This window comes from Amphiura filiformis, chromosome 16 (genome assembly GCF_039555335.1).
Source record: "Amphiura filiformis chromosome 16, Afil_fr2py, whole genome shotgun sequence".
Classification (NCBI taxonomy): domain Eukaryota; kingdom Metazoa; phylum Echinodermata; class Ophiuroidea; order Amphilepidida; family Amphiuridae; genus Amphiura; species Amphiura filiformis.
Genome location: NC_092643.1, coordinates 60,281,078 through 60,304,823, shown reverse-complemented (window position 1 = coordinate 60,304,823; position 23,746 = coordinate 60,281,078). Strand labels below are relative to the sequence as shown.

The 23,746-nt window shown below is 41.4% G+C and overlaps 1 protein-coding gene across 1 annotated transcript in view; it reads right to left on the bottom strand.

The window, feature by feature from the left end:
* The window catches only part of LOC140136282 (cystine/glutamate transporter-like), a 33,772-nt gene continuing 10,026 nt past the window's right edge, over nucleotides 1-23,746 (bottom strand). Inside the window, 7 exon segments of the mRNA XM_072158008.1 lie at nucleotides 1-1,088; nucleotides 1,436-1,613; nucleotides 1,939-1,964; nucleotides 1,967-2,087; nucleotides 3,185-3,281; nucleotides 3,895-3,998; nucleotides 6,381-6,504. Of these exon segments, the coding sequence (XP_072014109.1) occupies nucleotides 997-1,088; nucleotides 1,436-1,613; nucleotides 1,939-1,964; nucleotides 1,967-2,087; nucleotides 3,185-3,281; nucleotides 3,895-3,998; nucleotides 6,381-6,504 (742 nt within the window). The 3' untranslated portion in view covers nucleotides 1-996.

Here is a 23,746-nt window from a genome sequence, read left to right as displayed (position 1 = left end):
TATTGGTATTTCACCGAACGCAAGAAAAGGAGTTCTATCTGATTGGCTAGCAATCGATCGCTAGATCGCTCAGTGGTGAACTACAAACTCAAAATGGAGAGATGTATTCAATTCGTTTGAAATCAATATTCTATTATTGACGCAGATAAAGAAAGTGGTATAGTGTGTCTGTCCATAATGTACATTGTACAACTGTTTCCCGTATTCGTTTGTTTTATTTTGTATTATTATAGATATAGCACCTGAATCTTACACGAGTTCCTTTGTATAATTCATTTCTCAAACAGTTGAATATATCACAATTTTTACTTTTGATTTCAAAATCGTTACTTATAAAATGCAGTAAAATATATCCACAGCAAACAGCAGTCCCCGCTAATTACTGTATTGCATTTCGAGTTAGTGTATTGGAAACAAAACCTGGGTTTTACCTGAAAACAAATCGAATTTTCTTTTAATAGCAACACCATATGTGGTACTGATCATGCGCAAATCGTAGAATAGAAACTCTGCGGCAGGCTCTGTGGTATCTCATACCGTGTAAATGGTATGCTTAGCCTGAGTAGCCTGAGTAGCTCGGCCTACCTCGAACAAAATCGCCATGCGTAGCTTTTGAAAAACGAGAGGATTCGCCGTACTATCACGGCAATTTTTGGGATGATGATTTATAGGGATGATGACGCTGTGCGAGGGTCCTCTGAGCGGTTACTGGGAACGTGTTGAGTTATTTATCAAAAAGGGAGTGCAAAGCACATGAGCGGATTCACGTTTTTCGTTCGGCATAATGTTACAACAAATTAATGCGACTTTATTGGACATTCGGGACGGGGAGGGTACCCCTACGGAGTCGGATGTTTGCAAAAATGGGGGTCAACTTGCCAAAAACAAAAATCGTTAACTTTTTGTCCCTTTTTAGAGTGGGCTTTCCGCCCTGTCTTGTGTAAGCATGATTACAAGTAAGATATTGTCATTTTGGTCTATTTGTTGTAGAAACTATTAGGTCGCCTCGTCTTCCTTTAATATTTCTTCTGTAGATTTTTCCTGAGGTACAACCATCAATAGTTTTTGCATGGCGACAGTGAAATTATCTGAAAAGATAAGATGGAAATTCAATAAGGGATGAAATCAAAACTCGGCCGGCGGTTGACCACGGTGAGCCGGTTTCTATTGTTCTATTAAAACAATGGCACGCGGTTCAACCATCGGTAACCGCCCGTCAACCGCGGTCGAGTTTTATCTTAGTGTAAATTGTTTCAAATAATTATAAAAACTAATTCCATACTGTTTTTCGAACAGAATACCAATAGGCCTACCAATAGCAATATTGTGAAAATAACATTTTTGATGAAACCAAAAAGTTATCAGTTATTATTGTTTAGAGAACTGTTTAAAATTCTATATAAATGTATAATCAGTCAACGTCATTTAAACCTACCTATTGCATTGTTGACCCACATTGGTTTATTTTGCCACCAGACTCCAGCATAATAAACTGGGACACCAGCCACAGTAAGGGCCAGACCTATCCCACAATCCACTGGGGCTGAATACAAGGACACGCCCACTACAAACATACAGGCTGCGATAAAGATGATTGGCAGGACGAGTGGGACCTGTACAACACATTACAATCATTCGTTAAAAGTTAACTTCAAGCAGATTGAATAACGAATACTTGATGCATTTATATTTAACGATGGGATTCAACGTCGAATAAACGCTGGTTCCCGTAGTACGGTATTCCTCATTCAAACTAATTCAATGCACGACCTCGGAGTTACCTGCATGACTTTGGCGGGCTATTTTGAAATGCAGGTACTTCTTTTGAAAGTCCTAAACAAGGTATAGGAGTCGCTGGTAGGATATGCAGCTTATAGAACACGGATAACCTCTATTAAGTTTAATACAAATACAATACTAGTAATTGAAGAACATTACCTTAAATGGTCTGTTAAGATCTGATATTTCCATCTGCCGTATGGAATGGCAGCAACAGTAAAACCAATGAAAGCCCATCGTATGAAACTAAAATAATTGATTAGACTATAGATATCCTCGGCGACTACCATTAAAAGACAGATTGGAAGCTAAAAGAAGACAGAACAAAAATATTACAATGCCAGCGACAAAACATTTTTTGAGCACGCTAACGCCTCATACTCTTCAAAAGTATTGAAATCACGATTGTGTGTTTCTTAAGGCTTCTAAAAAGTCTTGCTGACGATTTGCCGTTGCGACAGACGCAGGGCTAAATTTTTGCAGCGTCTTTCGCAGCAGCTATGTCAAATTGTATTGCGTCTCCCGCTGTGAGCATAGCCCAAACAAAGCTGATCATTTGATCGGAAAGAACCGAAGGTCGCAGCGGGCAACCGACAAACGTCTCGAACAAAAAAATGCCACGTTTAACGCAACGGCAAATGATGAATTAACCAATCAAGGGATCACCTACTTTCAGGCCTCTTCTTGGCCATTCCTGTGATTCCTTCACTCTCACTTGTATTATGATTTTGTATGTATTCTAGCTTTTTGCTATTTGATGAGTGAAAAATAATAAATGAATGAATGAATGAAAGGGTATTTGACATCACGTCATCGTCATCATCATCATCATCATCATCATCATCATCATCATCATCTTCTTCCTACTTCTTCCTATACACGTGCATACCTCAAATTGAGTATTGTCGCACGGGCTTAACGTGCACAGTTTTTTTTTTCCTAATCCACGATCCTGGAACCTATCAGAACCGGGGATGGTCCCCCTTCTCTTTTCGAATAGCTCTGACACTTAACATGCACAGGGTTCGACTCTTCCTGTAGGCCCTACACGGGACAACGGCTTTACGTGACTTCCGAATCACGGACGAAGCACATACACAACCTATATCTGCACGTGATAAGCAGTGTATGGGGGCAAGAAGAAATTCTTCAATTAAATTCTTCAATTAAATAACTGAACTGAATTGAAGGATTCCTGACCATATAGGAACTTTTTGAGAGGGAAGAGAATTTTCACCTAAGGCAAGCCCAAGGCTCGAACCCTCGTCGATCGTATCTCCCGACCGGCAGCGCAACGCCTTAACCACTCGGCCATCTCACCATCATCATCATCATCATCATCATCATCATCATCATCATCATCATAATTACCGTTACTTCTTACTAGTAACAACTAACAACCTACCAATAATGCCGCTGCAGGCAGTGGTGTCTTCCATCTAATGTGTATCATGGAAAATAATTTAGGCAGGTGACCTTCTCTTGAAGCTACATAAAACATCCTGAGCATTCACAAACAAGACGATCAACAAGAAAGTAGTCAAACAATAAGCATAAAAAAATTATAATTATCAATTAAAAGGGCATTTCGTACGCGTGATCCACAGCCTCATCCCCCACTTTTCTCAAAAAAAGTTGAGATTTTTATACCACTTGAAAACGCTGGGTACATAATGTTTATGTACCAAATATTTCTTGCAGATTAATTCGTTTAGCAAAAATATCGCCAAATTTGAATTTTGAATGGTATACCAGAACGAAATTACAACAGTGGCATATGCAGCAGTGTATTAAATACACACTCTCATGCATAACTCGCATACGCAAAATCGGAATTTGAAAAGTTTGAGCGAAATCCATTCAGAACTAGTGAAATTTCGGGAATAAGCTTTTTTAGTGGATATCTACTGAAACATGTAATAAAAAGCGGATGCTAGGATCACGAAATCCTCCTTTAAGTATGGTAAGCGTTTGTGTTTGATAATTTTAAGTACAATATTCATGATATTGTTAGTTACTTTTCATAAGAATAATTTCCCCGCACATTTTCACACGATTGACGCGTCTAACCTAAAAAGTCGAACATTTGAGGTTTCGAACCTGTGACAAACTTACCTGGATACACTAAATAGTCCTCCATTGATGGATCCTATGCAAGACATTGTCACCGCAATACTCATTACCCACCACCACATACCCAGTACACGCTGACCATAATCCTGAAAGTAATACAATCAAGTTGAATCCAACTGTTTCTAATTTAAAAAACAAAATAAATTCAAAGCTGTCTTATCGAATCAAGAACCCGTTTTTTGTACAATTCTCATTGCACACTTTCCTTATCTTTTTCTTTTTTTATTTACCAATAAGGTGTAGACAATTAGAACACCACAGGCGTAAACGAATAAGCTCGCAATTGAGTAAGAAATATGTTTGCAATGCGCTCAAGTCTTGGTAACATCCATGCATCCACAAGCATGGGTGCGCTTGCGGTGCGCATCCACATGCTCATGTCAACTTGTGCTTGTGAGAGCGTGTTGTAAGCTCGCACATGCCCGGTTTTGGCGCATGTTGTTTAAAAGGGTTATTGTGTTTTATCTAAAATGAATTAGCTAGACATGGGATGCAATATTAGAAAATGGTTTTTGTCTAGCGATATCCCCTTATCTCTCCGCGCAGCTCCAGTAAAGTAGATTTCTTTTTGACACAGGAGGGGATGGGGTTGGAAAAAATTTCTCGAAGTATATTGAATCCAGCACCTTTTGGCGACATAATAAGTTTATGGTACAAATGCGCGGGAAGCGAGCGAAATGTTTTGACATACCGTATTGAAGCTAAACTAGTGAAATATGGGTGAAAGTGGAATCCATTCGTGCGAAGCGCGAAAAAATGACACTCTGGGGCTAAAATGGCCAATGAGGTTAATTTGGTCAGAAACCCACACAGGCGTCAACAAGATCAATGCATTTGCAACATCTTCACTGTAAATTGGCCAGAACACATGGAACGCGTTCATTAACGTAACGGTTTTTTAACACATGACACGTGTTCAACTTATTTAGAGAACACTAGTGTTAATGTAGAGAACACAGGTGTTATTACCTCAGAACACTAGTGTAACATGTTCTAATCCTTTAAACTCTGGTGTTCAAAATTACTATCTATGAACACCTCGGACACATGAAAGAAATGTAACGGTTTTTTAACACATGACACGTGTTCAAGCATTGATTTTCAGAATGCTGGTGTTCAACCTTTATTTATACATTTTCAAAATCTCATTACTCGACAATAAACAAATGCATGGTAGTATAAACAAGATAATGGCGGTGTTCCGAAGAATTCCGATGAAATCAGAGAGTTTTCACCTAAGGCAAGCCCAAGGCTCGAACCCTCGCCGATCGTATCTCCCGGCTGACAGCGCAACGCATTTTAATGCGATTAAAATCGTTCGGCCATAGTCACCCTCTTGTGTCTCTCCTATGCTTGTTCATCGCTGTCAACAGATATACGGGCTCCGAGTCGCCTCCAAAGTTGCCCTGAATTTCATCTCCTGCACCCAGCACCTCCTGGGAGATACTGAAGGGATGCTGCAGCCAAACAAAATTGTTTCGCTTGCCCAAGATCGCATCTCCGCAGCCGACTGATGATGATGAAAAGAGTAATATCACGCTACCATGGCTACATACTGCAGTTACTGTCCGTTTTCCTATACACAATACACAGTGCTCTCACCATTGACGCGCGACCTTTACAAATAGTGTATGTTAGAAGTATATTGCGTTTGCCTAGTTAACATCACTGTGTGAAAAATAACCGGCCAATATTTAAACTATTCTCCAAACTTCTAGCAAATATATTTCTCTAACATGACCTAAAATTACAGCTAGGTTAGAAGTTCAGAAATAGTCGCACTTTCGTAGAATATGAGTGAGGGCAAAGCATAGCTAGCTCATAGCTAGCCAACTCCCCGTGTTAATTGAATGGAGATTTGACCGAAAATATTGAGCTATATTGGTAACGGACCGCTCCGTTCTGAAGGATGCCACAAAAAAAACGGTACAAGCTACATTTAAACTATTCTATGAAATTCTAGAAAATATAGTTTTGTAACATGTCCTAAATTTTTAGCTAATTTAGGTGTTTGGAAATAGTCGCACTTTTGTGTTTTAGGAAGGATATGTAAACGACAGATAACACCAAAAATATGAAGAAATTATTTCCAAACCGTGTTAAGTCAACAATCATTATGTTGCTCATTTTCAAGAATGCTGGTTAACAAAAAGCAGGCCATTGTCTCATTTCGTGAACAAAGGTCCACATACCATTGTTTCCTTGCGTTTCCTTTATAATCAGTTACCCAACTGAAGCTGTATTATAGCACCTCATAGCTATACCGCACATATAAAACAGACACATGTGCACAACCAGAGAAGATCCGATTTAATCAGTTGAGCTGTTTCAATGAGTGTTATCTTGGTTTAATAGCTTTTAATGGGGTTTAAGTCCTGCAAAGGTCGAGATGAATTCTACTGTAGACATGACTGCATCATGAAAACATGATCAAAATTTTTTTTATTCAAGGTTAAATGAACACTTACTAAGGCAACAGCATTGGAGTCCAGAATTTCCCTCGGTGTCAACACAGTGAAGTAAGCCACATTAGTAGTCATATAAATGGTAGTGATTATTAAAAGGGAAGTTATAATTCCAATTGGCAAATTTCTGGAAAAAATAATATGCAAAATGGTAATAATTGGCATTGGGGAATTTTAGACCATAAGTAGGTGTTTTTTTGCCGTTTCTAACACATTTACTGTTATTTCCCGTATAAAATCTCCCCCAACCATCAAATACACAGTAAAATCACAAAAACCTGTCTTTTTCCGTGTAAATCGACTCAACCACCAAATACACAGTAAAATCACAAAAACCTGTCTTTTCCCGTGTAAATCGACTCAACCACCAAATACACAGTAAAATCACAGAAATGCTGTGTACACAGGATTACACAAAAAAACATCCTTGCATTTTTAATTCACCCCAATCCAAATTACACAAAAAAAAAATTCCCCCTGCATTTCAACTTATCCAAAAAAAAAAAATGCAGGGAAAAAATTCCCCTGCATTTTTTTTACCTCTTCATTTTATTCATTTAAGAAAAAAATATTTAAAAAAATAAATATAATAAAAAAATGGAATTATTCAAAAATCATTACAACGTTAAAAAAGAAATAACTCTCGAATCAAAAGTAGAAAATAACCGTCTGTTCGTATTTTACAACAACCAGTGGGTTCAACTCAGTCAAAAAAATCCAAACAAATTTTACAAACCCGTAACATTGCAGAATCGTTACAATGTCGGTCTATGTAAAGAGTTGGGAATTCCGACAAATAAGGGTAAAAAATATAGTTTGACTTATTACCAGAAAAATAGAGAGAAGTATTGTATGGCTTCAAAAAATATTATGAAAAAATAAAATCCTCGCGATATTGATTTTTTCAAAAATAAAAAAAGGGTTTAAGAAAATAAAATATTGTATATAATAAAAGAAGATGAGAAGAATACTAAAATTTTCATCGAACGCTGAATGGGAGCGTTTTAAAAAAATCAAGAGTGAATATACGGTAAAGGGTCTACGAGCCATTGCGAAAAATGCTGGCCTGCAAGGAGATTGGAGACACACCCGCAAAACCGATCTGATAAAATTTCTTCAAGAAAACTATGTCTTAGATCCGCTGGATGCTCCGATACAAAATATCGATGTACCCATTCTTGAACCAACGCCGTATACCACCCCGCTCCACCGCTGGATGCTCCGATACAAAATATCGATGTACCCATTCTTGAACCAACGCCGTATACCACCACCCCCGTTCCACCCCAGATAGAAATAAAGCCAACGCAAGATTGGTCATTCTTGGATACGCCCAAACCACCTCCCAGACGAACCAGATTTCAACGAAAGATTGCAAAGCTTTACAAACAGAAGGAAAAACCATTCGAAATTCAAGAAACCGAATCTGCTCTCAATCATTTTACGACTCGGTACAAAATCGATGGACGAGCTGGCTATATACCAAACACATTTTTAGCAGCAACTAAACAAACTGTTGTGAACCTTTTAACCAACAATCGTCAAACAAGGGTTGTGCTAGTTCTTAGCTGCATGATGGAAAAGACGAATCTCCAAACGGGAAAACATATCACCAAAGAAGCCTTATTTACCTCCACTACGGATGTTAATCTGGAGGCAACTGATCTTGATGAATTATACAATAGGTGGTCTGAAAGAATTTTGGAAAACATTGCGGCATTTCAAAACAGCGGAAGCAATTGGGTATTCAAATCGATCGTAGACTTGAGCAGTCACACAGTTAAATACAAACCGATGAGTGGTTCGTCATACATTCCGACTCCAAAATATCTAGCCAAAAAGAAAGCGATCATCAATCCCAGAAATCATGACAACCAATGCTTCAAGTATTCTATCACTCGAGCCCTCAATCCAGTTGACGATAATCCAAATCGGGTAGACAAAAAACTAAAAGCAAAATCCGAAGAGCGCAATTGGGATGGTATCCCCTTTCCACCCCCCCTTAAAGATATTGCCAAGTTTGAAAGGAACAATCCTACAATTTCCGTCAATGTCTTGGGATACGCCGAAAAAATTCATCCGAGAGGTTGTACAAAAATAAAGTCTACCCGCTGAGAGTAGGTGCTAGCAATCGAAAACACGAAGTTAATCTTCTTTTAATTTCGGGCAAAAATAAGGATGGCCATGACACCCAACATTACTGCGTCATCAAGAGTATGAGCAGACTAATGGCGTCACAAGAGAGTAAAAATAGTCATGCTAGATATTATTGTATGCGATGTCTTACGTCCTACATCTCCAAACAAAAATTGGTGAAACATAAAGAGCGATGTCAAAATACTGAAACCGTGAAAATTGAAATGCCGGATCCAGAGAAGGATTCATCTCAGTATTTTAAACATCATTTCAAGTCTCAGAACGTCCCCTTTGTCGTGTACGCCGACTTTGAATCCTTTACGACGCCGATACAAACCTGCCAACCGGAAGTTTCTCAGAAGACGACGAAATACCAAAAGCACGAACCTTCGGGCTTTTGCTACTACATCAAGTGTTTCGATGACTCGGTGCACACTCAAGAACCAGTGAAGATCACCAAGGAATCCGAGGACCAAGATGTGGCTCAGATTTTTGTGGAAACTCTAGAGCAAAACATCAAAGAGATCCATCAACAATTCAAGTTCCAAAAGAAGATGATCTTTGGGGAGCAAGAGCGAGAGATCTTCAAAAAATCCACCCACTGCCACATCTGTAAGAATCCACTGACTCCCGATGATAAAGATAATTACAACGTCAGAGACCACTGTCACTATAAGGGAACCTTTAGAGGAGCTGCTCACAATCAGTGCAATCTTGCTTACAGGAAACCAAAGTTCTTTCCCGTGATTTTTCATAATCTAGCCGGATATGACGCTCATCTGTTCATCAAGAATCTTGGCAAGACCGAGGGAGAGATTGACTGTATTCCTTCCAACGAAGAGAAGTACATCTCATTCACCAAGAAGATATTGGTTGACACCTTTACCAATAAGGAAGGAAAAGAAGTCGATGTCAAGCGTGATCTCAGATTTATCGACAGCTTCAAATTTATGGCTGCTGGACTTGGCAAACTCGTCGAAAATTTGGATGAGTTTTCTGAATTACCGAAATTTTATCAGGATGAACAACTTCAGCTGCTCTTGAGAAAAGGGGTGTATCCGTACGATCACGTCAACTCTTTGGAAAAACTCCAGGAGACTAGTCTTCCACCCAAAGACGCCTTCTACTCCAAACTCAACGAAGAACACATTTCCGATGAGGATTATGAACACGCTCAAAAGGTGTGGGATACTTTTGGAATGAAAACCATGAGGGAGTACCACGATTTGTATCTCAAGTCGGACGTTCTCCTTTTAGCCGACGTGTTCGAAAATTTCAGAAAAACCAGTCTGGAAAACTACGAACTGGATCCTTGCTGGTACTACACGGCTCCCGGATTAACCTACGATGGCAAACAAAAAACGACGTCCAAACGTCTCGAACTCCTCACGGAATACGATAAGGCTTTGTTTTTGAAAAGAACAAGAGGGTGGGGTTTCCACGATATCTACCAGATATGCCAAAGCCAACAACAAGTACATGGGTGACGATTACGATCCGAGCGAGCCTACCACCTACATCGTATACGTCGACGCGAACAACCTTTACGGATGGGCCATGAGTCAACCGCTTCCGGTCGGTGACTTCGAGTGGATGTCGTCAAAAGAGCTAGACAATTGGCGCGAAATCCCGTGCACTCTTGAAGTGGATTTGGAATATCCCAAAGAGCTGCACGACCTTCACAACGACTTTCCCTAGCTCCAGAAAGACTGATCGTGAACAAAGTGGAAAAACTAATTCCGAATCTGAACGACAAGGAAAAGTACGTTATCCACCACGTGGCTCTGAAGCAGTGCTTGGAGCTCGGACTCAAACTGACCAAGGTTCACAGTGGGATAAAATACCGAGAGGAACCCTTCATGAAACCGTACATCGAGAAGAATACCAGACTTCGAACAAAAGCTACGACGGATTTTGAGAAGGATTACTTCAAGTTGATGAACAACGCTGCCTTTGGAAAAACGCTGGAAAACGTCAGAAATCGCGTCAATGTCCATCTCGTGAATTCGGAACACAAAGCCATCAAATTAGCCGCGAAACCCAACTACGAGCGATGCACAATCTTTGATGAAAATCTTATAGCGGTTCACATGAAGAAAATCAGACTGTACTTTAACAAGCCGATATATCTCGGAGCGAGCATCCTGGATATTGCAAAGACGAAGATGTACGACTTTCACTACAATTACATCAAGAAAAGTACGGAAACAAAGCGAAGCTCTGTCTCCACGACACGGACTCGCTACTTTATGAAATCGAGACCGAAGATTTTTACGAGGATATCGCACTAGACGTGGACCGCTACTTTGACACTTCCAACTACCCAGCTGATCATCCGTCGGGAATTCCGACTGGAAAGAACAAAAAGTTCCCGGCATGTTCAAGGACGAAGCCGGAGGAAAGCAGATAGTGGAATTTGTTGGACTGAGAGCAAAGTTGTACTCTTTCAGAATGCACGAGGGAAACGAGGAAAAGAGGGCAAAGGAGTAAAAAGCGGTCGTCGAAAGAAAGATTACCTTCGACGACTACAAACGCTGTCTCTTCGATGAGAAACCTCAGACGAGAACGATGAATGTGATTAGGAGTTACAAGCACGAGGTGTACACTGAAACCGTTAACAAAGTCGCGCTTGATTCCAAAGATGATAAGAGAAGTATACTTGAGGACAAAATTCACACACATGCGATTGGACACTACGCCGTAAAACTTGAATAAGAAAATTTACTTTAAAACTCTGTCGGGTGGCAACTGTGTGCCCTCGGGTACTATCATAAGCTCCTGTCTAACAAACGCTCTTTTTGGTGCTTCCTTAGACAAATAGTACAAAATTGGATCACCCGGTGTTCTCACGATACTATCAACCGTGTAAGTTTCCAGAGACCAAATGGGATCGGTTGCGCGTCTTCTCTCACCTCCTCCAACTCTCCGGGAGCGTACAAATACCTCAATCTCACGTTACCTGGAATTTTAATCTCATTTTTCAACTTCTGTGGAGCTGAAGATATCGTTTCAATCTTTTTCTTCTTGATAGCATCAACCGGTTTCATTCCTATCAGCCGAGTCTCTTCGCTGTTCAAAGCTCTGATCACATCCGGAAGCCTACCCACCCACTCGGTAGACCTCACATTTTTCTGACCACGAGCTTCCATCAGTATTTCCTGCGAGTACTGATGGCCAAACAGTCTTTCAGCCAAAGTTCTGTTGAATCTTTCAACAATTGCCTGAGCTCTATGTTGACCAGGCAACCCTCTTCTGATATCGACCTTGTGCTTTTTCATCACTTCGTTCACTTTGCCCATGAATTCTCTTCCAGGATCGACCTGCAGAAGCTTCGGCCACTTTAAAACTCGAGAGTAAATTTTTTCAAATGCCTTAGCCACCTCCCCAGATTCCTTCGAGCTCAGAGGCTCAGCTTCCTTGTATCTGCTCGCGACATCCACCACAGTCAACGCGTACTTGTAAAGCTTTTTTCCTTTACTCGGTCTGTCGTGAGGGAGAAACAACAAATCGGCTTGATGAACTTCATTAGGTACACTTACGTTAAATTTTGCTCTGGGAATGTACTTCGGAGGTGGTAGGTAAATTTGCCACTGAGTCTGCTTTTTTAAAAAATTTCTAGCTTTTTCTTTCGTCACTCCAACCTCTTTTGCCAGCTTGTCTATCGCAGAAACACCCTTCCAATACCCTCTCGGACTGTAGTAAACCTTAGACATTTTAGTTTCAGCCATCTTTTATTTTTAGCCTCGATTTAAAAATAAAAAACAGTTTAAGAAAATCCCGGCTAATAAAAAAACAAACAAAATGGCAAAACAATCAAGCATACTGAAGGTGGAATTTGAACACTTGTTAGAAGAGCAAAAAGGATCCTCAATTTTGAAATGGGTTGAACTAGAAGAAGGTGGAATTTACAAAATTACCAATTTTGAGATCATGGAAACCAGGGTTGGAAAATCCGGAGTTATCACTCTCAGTGATAACACTCGAGTTTGGAGTTGTTCTACCCTAACAAAAAGGCTAGAGAACTTGGACTTGGACTTCGGTAAATCAATAGCTTTTGTTAAACCCACGGGCAAAAAAGAAAGCAAAACAACCGGGAACATGTACCACAGTTTTGACCTTGTAGTGAAAGATTTGGAATATGATGAAGACTCAGACTAGACGTACAGTCTACCATAACCAAAAAAAAAATCCTCTTTAGACATTCAGTCTAAAGGGATTTTTTATTGATACAAAAATGAAGTGTACGAGTAAATACAAGCGCTGATTTTGCAAATTGTGTAAAAAGAAAACTCGCCTTCGAAAACAGAACAAAAAACCGATTTGTCTATACGGTACCGAATTTAATCAGTTGTTTAAAGAACCTGCGCGAGTGCAAAGCATACCAAAATGTAAAAATTGCAACTCAGAATACATAGTAGACGATGTGTGTTATGATTGTGGTTTAGAAAATGACGCGTCTCTTAACGAGAACTCACCCCGAGTTAACATCGACCAAATTCAACAACCGAAAAATACTGCGAAACCAAGACCTACCAGTTTGAAGAATACATCGAAATCTATCTAGGAAATGTTACGAGTACTTCTGAGATTTTGATCGACGAGTTTGTTACAAAAATGAAGTGTACGAGTAAATATAAGCGCTGTTTTTGCAAATTGTGTAAAAAGAAAACTTGCCTCCGAAAACAGAACAAAAAACCGATTTGTCTATACGGTACTGAATTTAATCAGTTGTTTAAAGAACCCGCGCGAGTGCAAAGCATACCAAAATGTAACTCAAAATACAGTGGAAATGTTACGAGTACTTCTGAGATTTTGATCGACGAGTTTGTTAAAAAAATTAAAAAAAATAAAAAAATGTTCGAGTCCCTGAGTAAAAAAGACTTGTTAAAAGTCTTTAGATCAGACCCAAAAGCCGTTCACAAGATTTACTACAAAGTTACGGGCAATTCTCCCATCGATTTTTGGCACGATCGAGCTAATTTGTTATGCGATCTTGATAATATACTGAAAATTTATTTACAAAATAAACCCAAGAGAAATAATTTTAACATCCACTACACTCTTTTTTATTTACTCAAACGAAGAAATTATCCCGTAACTCTCGACGATTTTCCAGAGATTAGAGGTTCAGCTCCCACCCAAATACTTTTATCCAAAGTATTTGATAGCGACCACACCGGTTCCGAGCAATCCCAGTCCGAGCAAAGCTAATTCCCCGTTCTGAATCGATTTTGTTTGATCTTCGTCGAGATACTCTCCATCATAAAGTTGTGGTTCGGGTGGAAAGAATCCATCAAAATTCCCGTTAAATTATAATACTGTCTCATCGCGTCATCGACGTCCGAAAAGGTTCTCTCCGCGTGACCCTGTTTTTTTAATTGATCGTTGATGTAATCTATTCTTGAAAGACGCGCTAAATTCCAAGAATCTCGGTCGTGCTGAAGTTTTTCGAGAGCGAGATCGTGTCTTTTGCGTTCTTCCGAACTACTGAGAGAGTTGAACAGATAATTGCTCCCTGAAAATGCCAAAGCGTTAACCATAGCTCCACCAACCATGAATGCGATCGACGCCATTTTTCTCTTTATTTTAAAATTAAAAAAATGAATGTTTTGCAGTCGCGGTTATAATTTCAGGAAGTGGTTGAAAAAATCACTAATTAGCCATATAATAGTCGTACCAATTCATACAGTGTTCGGTTTCATATTTTTCATAGAATTGTCCTTTTCCCGTATGAAAAAATAAAACAGCGGGCTCTTCTTTTACTTCTGACGGTACGGCTACGATGTATAGAGCCAACCAATTATAACAACGAATTTCATCCTCTACATCAGGAATATCGGCCCAAATAAGAGGATCTACCTTTAATCGGTCACCATTGGCGAGGAAGTGAATTCCGGTTTCAACATCGATCTTGGTAACTTTGTAATCTTTGTTCAACTCTAGATCTTCAATTTTCAAAAGTGCCATGCTTTTATTATTAATTAAAAAAACCCTCTTAGCACAGATAGTGCTAAGAGGGTTTTAATATACCTACCTTGACAGAATGTTTCCCTTGGACTAAGCCATAATTTGATCCGGAAGAATTCCTTGATTCACGAGCCAATCTCTGAGCATCGTAGCCGAATAGACGCTCAAAGTCAACTTTACGATATCCTCCACATCAAGCTGCGAGAGATTAGCCGGCTTCATTTTTAGGAACTTTTTCATAACGAACGAGTTAGCCCATATACCGAGGCTTATCGTTGTTGCGTGATACGCGCCGTTTACGATCATTTTACGTTTGGATTGGTTTCTGCCATCTTCTTTATTGTAACTAAAATCATCGAAAGGATCGACTTTTGGTTGATGATCGACCGCTGTGGTCACGGTGGGTGGGCTTTCAGTCGTACCGTTTAAGGTAGAATACCCATATGCCACTATCCCTCCAACGACGACGACCGCTCCTCCAACAAGAACTGGACCTGACAACCAGTTTGACACGTCTGAAGGCATGGTCTCAGGTGTATCTTTGGATGGTGTTGCTTGCATTTTTCAGAGACTTTCATTTTGCTACCCTTTCTTTGTTTCTTGCGGCTAATGCTTTTCCAGCGGCAACCCGGTTCGGGTTTTTGACTTTTGCTTGATTCACTCCTGCCGTCACCTTTGTCGAAGGCGTCGTGTCCGCTGCTGGAACGACCACCTTGGGTGGAACGTCTACCTTAGGCGGAATGTCTACTGATTTGGTTTCTTGATCACTCATCTTTTATTATTAGAAAAAAACTGAGCAAATTACTCAAGTACCTGAGTAACACCTGAGTAACATTACTCAAGTACCTGAGTAACACCTGAGTAACATTACTCAAGTACCTGAGTAACACCTGAGTAACATTACTCAAGTACCTGAGTAACACCTGAGTAACATTACTCAAGTACCTGAGTAACACCTGAGTAACATTACTCAAGTACCTGAGTAACACCTGAGTGAAAGCTGAAATTTTCTTTGAAACTTCATTTTAAAGTTTTGATAAATAATTATAAACAAAAATCAGGCATTGATCATCGGAACCGAGATTGGTGTTTTAATAGCGGACACGGAAACACAGTAAGATGACGGATTCGTTCTCCGAAGAAGCAGATTTCAGCGACGAAAGCGACGCGTTCGATCCGCTGTACTGCGATTCAAGAGGGGAGCACCTCACCATATCGCAGAGGGTAAAAAGAAGCAGAGAGAGGATCGCCGAGAAAAGAGAGGTCGAGCTCCTAAAGACGCGACTTCTGGTGGAAGAGATCGCTCAGGGCAAATTTCCCAGGAAAAAAATGCCCTACAAAGAGGACGAGCCCCCGGTGACGCTGGTTCACTTCCTCTCGTTCGGTTGCAAGAACTCAGTCTACGAAAAAGAGATAACCTGGGAAAGACAGTGCGACTGCAAGAGACCGGATCTGCATAAAAAATCGCACGTTGTTCCAAAACCCGAGCCGGCGATCGTGATCCAAAAAAGCAACCCAAAGACGTGGAGCAACCTCTTCAAGACCGAAGCCACCATCGCGGAGGAAGATAGAAGGAGGAGGAGAGCGCAAAGAGGTTAGAACGGCAACGTCTCGAAAGGCTCGAGCGCGAAAAACGACGCGCCCCCAGGGTGATAATCCGACTGTGCAAGTTTTACCAGCAAAATAAGCCGTGCCCCAACATCAAAGAATGCAAAGACGCTCACTCTCCCAAAGATTTTGAACAAGAGTGTAGATTTGGAAAGAGTTGCAAATTTAAAAAAAATAAAAGGTGTAAATTTTTACACAGTAAATCATAAAGAAGTCGTCGAAAAAATGTTCGAGGGATATTTTTCTCGAACATTTTTTTTGGTTTTGAAACTTTTGTAATTTTTTTTTTTTTTTTTTTAAAGTTTAGTCAAACCAAAAAAATGCTCGAGAGGAATCGTTCCTCTTGAGTATTTTTTTTAACCCTTTGAGTCGCCGTTAGTATTCAAAGGTTAATCAATCACATCAATACTTGGGGAGTCGTCTACTGTGCACTTCGCTTCTGGTGGAAAGTCAACTTTTTAACACCGTTGCTAGTTAACAGAATAGCCTCCAACGGAGCTAGCATACGTCCAAAACTATGATACAGCCCACAGGTCCATTTGTTTAAAGCTAAATCAATAAAGGGTCCTTCGTTCAGAGACTCTTCCAGAGCATCGCGATCGGTAATCGCCAAATTTTTTGGAAGGAAGAGTCCGACCAAATTTACGTAAGCGGTAACGAAGTGCTTTTTCATTGACCTGGTCACTATCCCACCCATGTGAGCCTCGTATCTGGCGTAGAGTCTCATCAGACTCTTTTGATCAAGCCTATCGATCTCAGCGGAGGTTATGGTCTTTCCCAAATACTCTTTGCTTTTTCCGGACTCTGCTACGCCTATCAACCGTTCCCGCAGCTGTTCCGTTTTAGCAGAGTCCGTGTTGACAGGTTCCTCCCGTGTAGCCGTACCGTCTAAGGTAGACATTCCGCCTATGGTGGGCAGAACGTCCACGGTCATCGCCTCGTTAACTATATCTTCAATTTCAGTCATCTTGCTTTTTTATCTTAAGATTATTTTTGCCACCAGTACTCAGTCGGTTGCTCGGTAATTAGAATTAGTTTGGAATGTTTTTGTTTAGCTAGCTTTTTTTTGATCTCTTTCTTCTTTTCTAGAGTTGGGATTATATCGTTCTCCCTTAGAGTCTCGTCGAAACTATCTTGATCTTTTGTGTAAAACAGGGCTGTCCATTTTGTCTGCTCTCTGAGATCGGTAACGATGGAGTTATATTTTGTGTAAGCACCCAAACGGAACAATTATCGTGTCTTCCCGAGAATGCTAGCTGAGAAAGCATCTGTTTTTTTTTGGTTAATGATCTGTCAGAGCTGCAGTCGTCGATAATGAAAAGTGTGTGTCCGTCTTGTATTCCATAAGTTTTGTAGCCAAATTTCAAACAATCGTTCAGCCAATCGTCGGACTTTGGACACCAGTTAGGATCCATTGGAATGACATCAACGTCCTTAAAAACCAGGATCTGTTTAAGTACGCTTTGTTGCGCGTCCAGGTAGGGCAAACGATTATGATGTATTCAAAGAAATTCTTGTATTCCCTCTCGAGTAAATCCAGAACAAATTCAGTCTTGCCACAGCCGGTGGCTCCGCAGATTATAGCCGAGTGCGCGTGTTTTGGAAACATCTTTTATTTTTTAGTATTTTACGCTCTGCAATTTTCCGGCTTCGATATTCACCCGTGCATCCTGTATGTAGTACACGTAAGCGTTCAACGCTCCTGCCGTCTCGGCTTCTTTTTCGATCTCGATCTGAATACTCTGACTAGCTCCTTCAATTTTCCTACCAGATCCATGCAACGTGTCATCATCCGTGGTTCTCATGTCCAACCAGAGACCATACTTGGTCGTGAGATAATCTCGCCTCCTCACATCAGCCAATCCCGCTTCCTTGATTACGTGTGGAACGGTTCTGAATTTTCCATCCGCAAAGTGCTTTTGAATTTCTTTGAAGTGATGGTGAGACAGCATCCCAGAGGAGTACAGCTGATTTGGAACACCGTCGAGCGTTGTTGAAACTTTCTTGATCTTTGGGTTGTAGAACTTTTCGGTATCTCGAGCGTAATTGGCTCCTCCTCCATCCGCAGCTGGGTCTACGAAGAGAATCAGAATACCTTTCATGGACTTTGCTCGCGGTGCTAGAGCGATATTCCAGACGGTGTCTGACTTGTTCAGCGACTCCTTGCTGTGTCTGATGACTCTGTCGTACATGACGACGCTTTTTCCATTCACCTTGTTCCTGATATCCATCGCTAGCTCAGGATTATTGACTACATCAAACTCAAGGGTAATATCTGAGATGGAATAGCTGGCTGCTGTATCCGTGGACACCACGACTTTTCCGTAATTGTTGAACGTCAGCTCGTAACTCAGCCTGTCCTTCATCTCGTACTGGAAATATGGATTATGAGAATTCAGCATCTCAAAGTCCAGAGGGATGCAAAACATGTTGTCGCCGAAGGACTTTCCTTCGGCGACATCCTTGGCATCTGTACCTTTGTCACCAGCGTCGATTCTTATTTTTCGACCTGCCGCAGACTGGATGCCCTGATCAGCGGCGTTCTCTCTTTCCTCGCTCGTCTTCCAGAGATCTTGGTAGCATAGGAATATATCAGCATCGTTCAGAGTAAAGATGCTCTGTCCTTCCAATTTAACCTCAATTTTGACACTATCGCTCTTCCGAGATTATTTACGATAGTCCTGTTAAGATCTTGATTTCCACCAGAGGCGGAATTTAGAGCAATCTTGAACCAAAGAAGACTCGTTCCAGGGTATATTACGTCATCTTTTCCAAGACCAGGAAATCTCACCGTGAGAATTCCGGTTTGGTCGATGGTACTCGGAACGTGCGTATTCCGAATGCTACGTCTATCACCTTTAACTCCTCGCGCTTTGCGAAGTTGTCGGTATGGGTCCAATTTGTATCCGTATTCAGTCGCCATCTTTTATTTATACGTAAAATAAATGGCCGAAGGTGAAAAAATCGAATTTGTGAATGATGAATACGAGGATGATGAAGAAACTCCGCTTTTACCAGAAGATGACAGTTTTAATGATACTTCACTAAATCAAAGTGAAATTGAAGTGCCTAATCAGGGGCAAAGACCAAATTGGGCGAGAGACACAGTTCCGCTTGGTCTAACTGAAGAAACTCGAGCATCCAAAGAAGAGGTTTTAGAACGTGTTAACGCGTTTAAACAATTTCATAAGGTGAAAAAGGAGATTGGTATCTATGAATTTGAGGGAGGCAAAAATGGTCGATTATGGGTGAGATGGGGTGGAAAATGGGTGCAATTGACTCACAAGTCTAATTCTCGAGATTTTTATGCGAAGTCAACTCTACAAAAGATACCTGGACTTGGAGTAGATTTTTTTCGAGCATTAGGGTTGATACCTGATATATCGCCGAGAGTTGAGGCTGCGGCTTTGAATGTTTCTCGTGGAGCGCAGGCTGGGATTAATAGCATTGACAATGGAGAGCCGATAGAACTACAAAATATATCTGAAAGCACCGATCAATTGTTATTAACAATTGTCGAAGAAGGAGGTGAAACGTCGTTTGATCCAGACGCAAGGGCGGCCTCGCCAGAAGCTGAGACTTCATTTACTGAACCGCAAACTATCGAACATGACACCTCGTTCACTCCGAGAACAGCGCGAAACCTTCAAAGAGCGCATAAATCCATTAACACGCTTGAACGACAAATTCAAATAGCAACGGCAAAAATTACAGCCAACAACGAGTTAATAGAAGAGAGAAAACGAGAGAGAGATAACCCAGAAACTGATCAAGAAACAATAGAACGATTAAACGAAGAAATCGGGAATTTTGAAGAGGAAAACAAAGCTCAGCAAGAACTTTTGAACGATCTGAAACCGCCGCTTAGAAATCAACTCGTGGCAATTCGAGAAACAATTTACAAAGTACTGTATGGAAACAAAACGGTCGGTGAAAAACTCAGAATTTTATTCACGGAGCAAGGTGTTACCATTACATCTTTGCTTACAGCCATTGGTATGACAATTGCAGCTGTTGTTGAAGGAATACTTTTAGCAACAAAATCAGCCGTCACTCCAGCGCCAAACCCAGACCCCGGTCCAAAACCAAAACCAGACCCCGGTCCAAAACCCAAGCCCGACCCAGGTCCACCTCCAAAGCCAAAAACCTGGTCGGATTGGCTCAAGGCTCAGCTGCAAAAAATCGCAAATCTTCTCGCAAAACTCGGAGACAAAGCTTTGGTCGCTCTTCCGGGAGTCATCGGAGCCGTAGTAAATTTTGTGATGAAAACAGCCGGATCCGTGGTAGGATTTCTAGCGGAACACCTATGGATCTTTGCTCTCGCGGTCGGAGGAATTTTGTACAAAAATGTAACAGAGGCATACGAGAAAAAGAAAAAGTAATACGACGAGCAAAAAAAATAACCCTTAGCAAAAAATAAATACTAAGGATTATTTTTTTACTTAAGCCACCAAATTTTTGCCGCGAGACAAGTCATCCACACAAACGTGAATGCTAGTTCAACTCTTGTATTGTAAGCGGCTTTCTCTCTCTCTTCTATCAGCTTCTCCCTTTCACTTGCTTCTTCGGCTGGTGGGACATCCATCTTTTATTTTAACGAAAATATACGATGGCTAATCCAATAACGGCTGCTCCCAAAATTAAAGAAAGCTTTTTTCATCATGCATTAGTAGGAGGTCTTCAGTTAAGGGCGGACTTTCAACCTCCTCTACCATAAGTGAACTTTCAACCCCTTCAGCCAAAGATGGGCTTTTAACCGTTTCAAACAACGGACTTTCCTCAGGTGCACTGTCTTCAACATTCGGTCGAGAGTCGGTGTTTACGTCTGAGTTTAGCCCTATCTGCATGTCATCCGTGGCGATTTGGATGAAATTGTTGTATCCGTTTACGGATCCCACGAGGATTTCCATGTTGCTCGGGAGCAAGTAAAGTCCGTAACCCACGACAAAATCCAGTTTGCTTTGAGCGTACTGAAGAGTTCTCTGGTATCTGTCTATCGAGTCCGGAAAATCCACGACCGAGTTGATCGCATCCTCGACGTTTGCTAGAAATTGTTTTTGAGCGTCGAACGCCTTGCCGGAACGCAGGATGCCAGATCTGGCTTGAGCTTGGGATCCGAGAATTGCCCACGTGTAAGTCCTGATGGAGTCGTTGATTCTCGAAACTCCCGCGCGTGTAAAACCCTCGTTCCAAGTGTCTGCCACGAAACTGCCGATGGCAGCCATGGCATCTCCTTTCCGAATGGATCTGTCGGTTATATCCGGATCGTGATCGAACAGCTGTTCAATGTATAGAATCTTGTCAGTCTGATTGTCCACGCCTCCGAAGCTGTCCGCGTCAAAGTGAACTTTCCAGTCCATCGACTGACTGTAGTTTCCTCCGTTGGTAAGCTTCGACCATTTTTGGTGGTCACGAATTTCCAGTCGTAAAATTGTTTGTTGAAGAAGTAACTGCCCATTCCGTTGGAAAGATCGAACTTTTGTCTCCAATTAGCTCTCGCGGACACTCCGAATTCGTTGCAAATTCTTTCGTAAGCGTGGGTGTCGATCCCGTTGTTCAGAGGATTGAAGGATTCCTCCGAGGGTAGTGGACAGGACATTTCCGACAGGATTCTTCTGATCTGATAATATGCGTGAAATCTGAACACGGATCGAATCATCGGATCTTTGTGACTAAGAAGTTCTTTGGACACCCCACATCCTGACGTGGCGCACCAGACCGCGAAGTTCAGCTGGTTTTGCCAGAATTGCATCTGGTTGGAGAGCCAGTCATCGTACACGGTTTTGTCCGTGACTCTCGGAAGTTTGTACTTTTGCCACAAACTAGGAAATCTTACGTAAAATTTTCCTTTTTTGCTGACTTGAATTTCTTGATTTACGAGACTGAAACCGTGCGTCGGTTCGAATACTCCTCCGGTTCTCATTTTATTGAAAGATAAAAGAAAAATGTTTGTCACAATTACCGGCACCGGCAAAGGAAAACCTTATCGCCCGTTGCAAAGTATAGACAATAACGGCAAAAACTTAAAAATTGGAATCAAAAGGATCTCGGGTCGAGTAGGTTGGTTCAACGTCGAAGAGGAACTAGAGTGGAGGTACACTCAAGGAGGGCAGGGACCTGAAGAAGCGATAAAAATAAGCCCGGGGCTGTATAATTTTGACCAGCTCGTAAAAGAATTCACGAGTCAAATCGACGGTTTCGAATTCGAAGTCGACGACCGCGATGGAAAACTCAACATGAGAATTCACGAGCAGTATCAGATTTGGTTTCCGGACCGCGTTCGAGAAATGTTCGGATTGGACGACGAAGGGTGGCTAGCGGATGGTGAATACACGGGAGATCGGGCGATAGAATTTTTACCTCGAAGAATTCTCGTGTACCTGAATCAGCTGTCAACCACGGACAATCTCGTAGACAACGACGACGTTCTGCAGGGAGGTCGAGTTCTTGGGTCCTTCGATCTCACAAACGCCGCGTTCGGAGAATACTTCGTTTCGACCTACGAAAAGCCGAGTTTCAAAAAACTGCAAAACGGAACCATCCACGAGCTCGACTTCAACTTCAAAGTAGAATGGAAAAATTCTTCGAGAAAGCTCGATAATCACGATCAACCGCTGGATTTGGAATTTGAAATCCGATAAAATAAAAGAAAGAATGTCTATCCGGGGACCAACGATCAAAAAAAATCAACGTCAATAGCTGGCGAAGATGTAGATCTTTCCGCGTACGTCAAAAAAACTGGAGCGCGAATGACCGGAAGGATTAACATGGGAGGAAAAAAAATAACTGGGTTGATGAATCCAACCGACCCTCAAGATGCAGCTACTATGGGTTCCGTGACCAGCCTAACCTCATGGTTAAACGACAGAAAAGTTTCGAAGGATGGCGACTCGATGACCGGCGAACTCGCTATGAGCGGCAATAGAGTCACGGGTCTCGGAACTCCCACGGACAACGAGGACGCTGTGACGAAAGAGTACGTAGACCGACAAATTGGACACGAGCACGATACCAGCTTGCATGTTTTGGGGAGATTCATGGTATGGATGAACGAAGACGGAACGCACTATGTTTCCATCCGAGCCAAAAAAAACATCGACTTGGTGAGAGACAAGTTGATCGAAATTAAAACGGAATGAACAACACTTTCAACGCTAGGCCTATGCAAATTGGTATCACTGCTGGGTTTACGAATTTGTCGAATCCCGGAAAAGATTTGGCCCCCATGCGACTCACTAGACCTTTAGAAATTTTCTTCAACAACCCACATTTTATTGCTCAGCCTTGGAACCTCTCTTTTTTTTAAAATCGGGAGAGAACCCGCCGAACGCCCCAGCGAACGTTTGTTCTTTGACGTTTCAGTCTAATCCGAATTTCTTTATGTACCTAAATATTACTTGGACCGACGACTCGATATCGTTCAAAGTGCTAAATAACGCGCGGCAAACCCTCTTTTCCACATCCGTTCAAACGGACACTACGATTATGCATCATGTCTCGATCGAGTACGTTGAAAATAAGCTTTGCTTTTGGATCAACGGGGTTTCAGCAAATGTCTACAAAACTCAAGCCCTGGTAAGTCTCCTTGGAATCAACATGAATTTTGAGCAACTGGGAATACTTAGCTTCTACGAAAAAAAATTAACCAAGCAAGAAAT